The sequence below is a fragment of the Clinocottus analis genome, unplaced genomic scaffold, assembly GCF_023055335.1.
Source record: "Clinocottus analis isolate CAN_PGR_092001 unplaced genomic scaffold, fCliAna1.0.p SCAF_3, whole genome shotgun sequence".
Lineage (NCBI taxonomy): Eukaryota > Metazoa > Chordata > Actinopteri > Perciformes > Cottidae > Clinocottus > Clinocottus analis.
The window spans coordinates 22,558,763-22,563,560 of record NW_027176042.1 but is presented as its reverse complement, the minus strand read 5'-3'; the positions used below and the strand labels follow the sequence as shown (position 1 = coordinate 22,563,560).

Sequence of the window (4,798 nt, the reverse complement as noted above, 5' to 3'; positions counted from 1 at the left end):
ACACGGAGGGACCGGCCCACAGAAGAGACCACACGGAGGGACCGGCCCACAGGAAGAGACCACACGGAGGGACCGGCCCACAGAAGAGACCACACGGAGGGACCGGCCCACAGAAGAGACCACACGGAGGGACCGGCCCACAGGGAGAGACCACACGGAGGGACCGGCCCACAGGAAGAGACCACACGGAGGGACCGGCCCACAGAAGAGACCACACGGAGAGACCGGCCCACAGGGAGAGACCACACGGAGAGACCGGCCCACAGGAAGAGACCACACGGAGGGACCGGCCCACAGGAAGAGACCACACGGAGGGACCGGACCACAGGGAGAGACCACACGGAGGGGCCGGCCCACAGGGAGAGACCACACGAAGGGACCGGACCACAGGGAGAGACCACACGGAGGGACCGGCCCACAGGGAGAGACCACACGGAGAGACCGGCCCACAGGGAGAGACCACACAGAGAGACCGGCCCACAGGAAGAGACCACACGGAGGGACCGGCCCACAGGGAGAGACCACACGGAGGGACCGGCCCATAGAGAGCAGCCAGTTCCCTACAACTTTTGAGTATTATTATGTATATTATGCATCGCAGGATTAAATTTTTAAGTGTGTATATTTGACAAACAAAAACCAACAGACACAAATGAGCTGAAATCAACTTCATTCAACAGACAATACAGTTATTTATGTTCATAACAATAACAGCTGGAACAATGAAAGTCTGGTTAGAAATGAGTAAAGTTCCTGATCATCAACAGCAACGACGTTAAATACTGACAACATGCAGGAGGCACAGCAGTGATACCAACTGTTGAGAAAAATACAATTAAATAAAAATGTTAATTTATTAAGTAAATGTAAATAGTGCCTCACTTATAGCTCAATGAATAGTGGCAACAGTAAATGCATGAAGACTGTATTTTTCTTTAAATATGTATATGATATATGTAAATGCCAGAGCTTCTGTCAGGATACTTCATGCTGCTCCTCTCATTACGCAACACTTTGTTTCTTTACATGTTGTGTTGTTTCTCGGTCACTCCTCCTGGACGGCCGCCTCACGTCAGAGAGAGCAAGTTGATGTCGTAGCATCCGTCCACCTGGGGCGGCACGGGACAAGGAAACAAGTGTTTATGTTCCTCACAGAGAATCTGAACCGTTAGAAACAGTGAATAATTCACATCCTTGAACACTGTGGCGCCCCGCTGGGCTCCAGGCCTTTGTTCCCCCGTGTTTGAGTCGTGGCAGCAACCCCAAATTAATTCCAATACGTAAAGTTCACGACCTAAAGCACTGAGTGTTTCCTCCGTGAAATGAAACTCACGTCGTATCGCCCGATGGACGCCGTCGTCTGGTTGGTCTGCATCACCTCCGTCAGAGCCCACATCTGCTGGATACTGGAGGAGACTGTCTGGGGGTCCGGAAGGCCCTAGGAGACATGCAAGGACACATGCAATGACACATACAAGAAGACATAAAAGGAGACATACATGGAGACATACAAGGAGACATATGCAAGGACACATACAAGGAGATATACAACAAGACATACAAGAAGATTTACAAGGAGATATACAAGGACACATACAAGGACACATGCAAGGAGACATACAAGGACACATAGAAGGAGATATAGAAGGAGAAATAAAAGAAGACATACAAGGAGACATAGAAGGAGACATAGAATATATAGGAGACATACAAGAACATATAGGAGATATAGAAGGAGACATACAATGAGATAAAGAAGGAAACATACAAGTCGACATACAAGGACACTTACAAGGAGATATGTGTTGAGGTGATTCTTTCACAACAATATGTTTTGTATTAAAAGTTAAATTCAGACACTAGTGAGTGAAGAGACACACTGTATTGCATGAAACTTAACACAATGATGATAACAGACACACAAACAGAACCGGTACCTCCAGGTCCAGCTGCTGGTCCACCAGCGTCAGGTCCGACAGCCAATCAGAAACCTCCTTCTCCGGGTTCTGGAGGTTAGAAAGAAACGCAGGAATAATTCCTTTCATTCCCTCTGGCTCCCCCTGCTGGTGGACCAGAGAACCACAACACAACAGGCTGCTGCGTCCCTCTGATATGTCGATAATATTATATAATGCATTACAAATAGTATCATGATATGATAATATTCATTAATATTATTCATTCATTCACATTCATTATGTTCTCTGTTCGTATATTAACACCAGTAGCCACAATGCATAAGTTTGAATTACCATCAGAGCAATAATGATGTTATAATAGTAGTTTTATTAGTGATAATTAATAGTAGTATTATTAGAAAAACCCGCAGTAGCAAAGGTATGTAGGTACAATTATGTATTAGTATCATAATAAGTAACAAATAAATGACAATAAAAACACAGTGAATAAGAATCAGAATAATACTTCTTTCTTTTAGACATTTTTATTCTAGTATAATAATGAGTATAATTACAAGTATTGTGTTGTATCAGATAGTTAGTTAGATTTATTTAATTTATATTATTACTATTATTAATTATTAAGTACCAAACAAATCAAACCTCATATTAGACTGATAATATGTACATTAAAGCTCAGGGAGCAGTTAGCTGACTTAATCATTCCCTCCACTCTCATTGGCTTATAAGCCTCATTAATGACATCATGACATCATAATAATAAAGATATGAAACATAAAAGCACAGAACTGACCGGCTCCACATGAGGGAATATTTTGACCTCTTCCAGGCTGAAGGTCAGCCAGGCCGAGGACGGCTGTCTCAGGATCAGCCTCACTGACGTCACGTGATCCGGCTCCACCTGCATCTGGACCGACCAATCAGAGAGCAGCGCGAGTTATGTCAACAGGAAGTGGTGAAACGAGTAGAAAAGTTAAAATACAACAAAGAGACCAGAGGAGTCGCCCTCTGGGGTCAGGAGAGAGAATGCAGCTTCAACACATGAAGTGAATACTTCTATACAACCAGAGGAGTCGTCCCCTGGTGGTCAGGAGAGATAATGCAGCTTTAACACATGAAACATAGACTTTTATACAACCAGAGGAGTACCGATCGGCCCAGAAGAAGCTCCCCGTCCCACCTGCGCCCTGTGGACGGAGCGGTAGTCCTGGGACCCGGCCTCGGTGTGGGGGTTGTCCATCAGCGGCAGGTCCCTCAGGGCGGTGCACCACTTGGCGGGGGCCTCCTGCCCGGGGCCCTTCCTCAGCAGGCGGACCGTCACGTAGGCTGTGTAGTAGTTCTTAAAGGTGATCTCCTGAATCTGAAATGCCAGACAATAAGTCGCAAAGTTACATCATCACTCAGCTACAAATGCAGACTGTACAGTATGAACTGTGTGTGTGCGTATGTGTGTGTGTGTGTGTGTGTGTGTGTGTGTGTGTTTACATTGACTGTCTGTCCAAAGGGCAGGGTGACATCGACCACGCAGACGCCTGAGTGAGCCACGTCTGTTTTGGGATCCCCGATCTGCAGGTAGACCGGCGGTTTGATGCTGCACCTCACCGGCTTCACGTCGTCACTGCTGCCGCTCATCTTCTGGAAGTAGACCACGCGTGTTACGTGTTACATGTTACATGTCACGTGTTACATGATACGTGGAACACCTGGGTGCTACTGGGTGCACCCACAGAGGCTTGAGCACGGGTTTACAGAAGGACACATTACAGTACAACCGTACAGACACACACAGACACACACACAGACACACACACACGCACACAGACACACACGTAATCTGCTCACTACAGTCTGCTCATTTCCCTTCGTAGTCAACACAGAAACACAATAAATAAACAAACTATTCCGACTTCATTTACAGCGAAACCTACTCCAGCACCACAGACAGCGACACGTCCACTTCCGGGTTGCGTTAACGCCCGACGGCGTGTCACGTGACATGCCCGCTGGTTCACTAACGGCGGGTGGTGGGAGGGGGGGGGGGGGGGTCTGGACCCGTAACACGGAACTCACCCTTTCTCTTTATCTCTCTCTCCCTCCCTCTTGATCTCTCTCTCTCTCTCTGCCACAGCGTCTCAGCGTTCAAGGCGACGGAGAAAGGAACCAAAGCGAAGTGTAGGACACATTACAGGACACCAAAGCGAAGTCGAGTATGATGACGCGCTGCTACGCGACTTCCTGACTGTAACCAGGGCGACGGTGAGCGTCTTAAAGGGCCAGTAGCGAGCTCAGCTGGCTGCGTCTGCTCCTTTCTGCAGCTGTTCAATTATTATCATGTATAATATATATATATATATATATATATATATATATATATATATATATATATATATATATATATATATATATATATATATTATTATTATTATTATTATTATTGCACAATTCACTATATGTTGGACAGAAGAGAAAAGTACTTTTGATCTTCTGTAAGTTTGTACTGCACATTGTACAAAATTGATAATAAAAAATTGATAATAAAAATATATATATAAAACTTCCAGCTGCTGCAGCTTTCCTTTAACATGTAATACCAGAACCCTCCAGCAGGGGGCGGGCTCGCTCCACGTGTTAACCTCCATCATGCAGTCAGTGAGAGAGGAGCCCCTCCTCCAGCTCACAGCCTCACTCACACCTCCACACCTTCATGAAAACATCCCATCTCCCAAAATAAAACAATGAATAAAACAGATATTTATGATCACTCCTGGCTGGCTCAACCTCCCGTCAGAAGGAAACACAGGCGAGGCGGCACACCTGCGTCTTGATGATCTAGCTGTAAAACCGAGACGAGGGTTTTTCTGGAATGTTTCGTATCAATT

General features: G+C 45.9%; 1 protein-coding gene across 2 annotated transcripts; it reads right to left on the bottom strand.

The window, feature by feature from the left end:
* Positions 1 to 653: 653 nt before the first annotated feature.
* On the bottom strand, positions 654 to 3,890 carry nicn1 (nicolin 1). Of its 2 annotated transcripts, XM_068594590.1 has the most exons (8): positions 3,848 to 3,890; positions 3,405 to 3,554; positions 3,100 to 3,279; positions 2,713 to 2,826; positions 1,938 to 2,006; positions 1,334 to 1,438; positions 1,027 to 1,109; positions 654 to 817 (listed from the first exon to the last, which is right to left on the bottom strand). In XM_068594590.1, exons 2-7 carry the CDS (start codon positions 3,549 to 3,551, stop codon positions 1,068 to 1,070), a joined length of 657 nt encoding a protein of 218 aa, XP_068450691.1. In that variant the 5' UTR covers positions 3,552 to 3,554; positions 3,848 to 3,890; the 3' UTR covers positions 654 to 817; positions 1,027 to 1,067. The 2 variants fall into 2 exon arrangements, with proteins under 2 accessions (XP_068450691.1, XP_068450690.1); XM_068594589.1 differs by having other exon boundaries at positions 654 to 1,109.
* Positions 3,891 to 4,798: the final 908 nt, after the last annotated feature.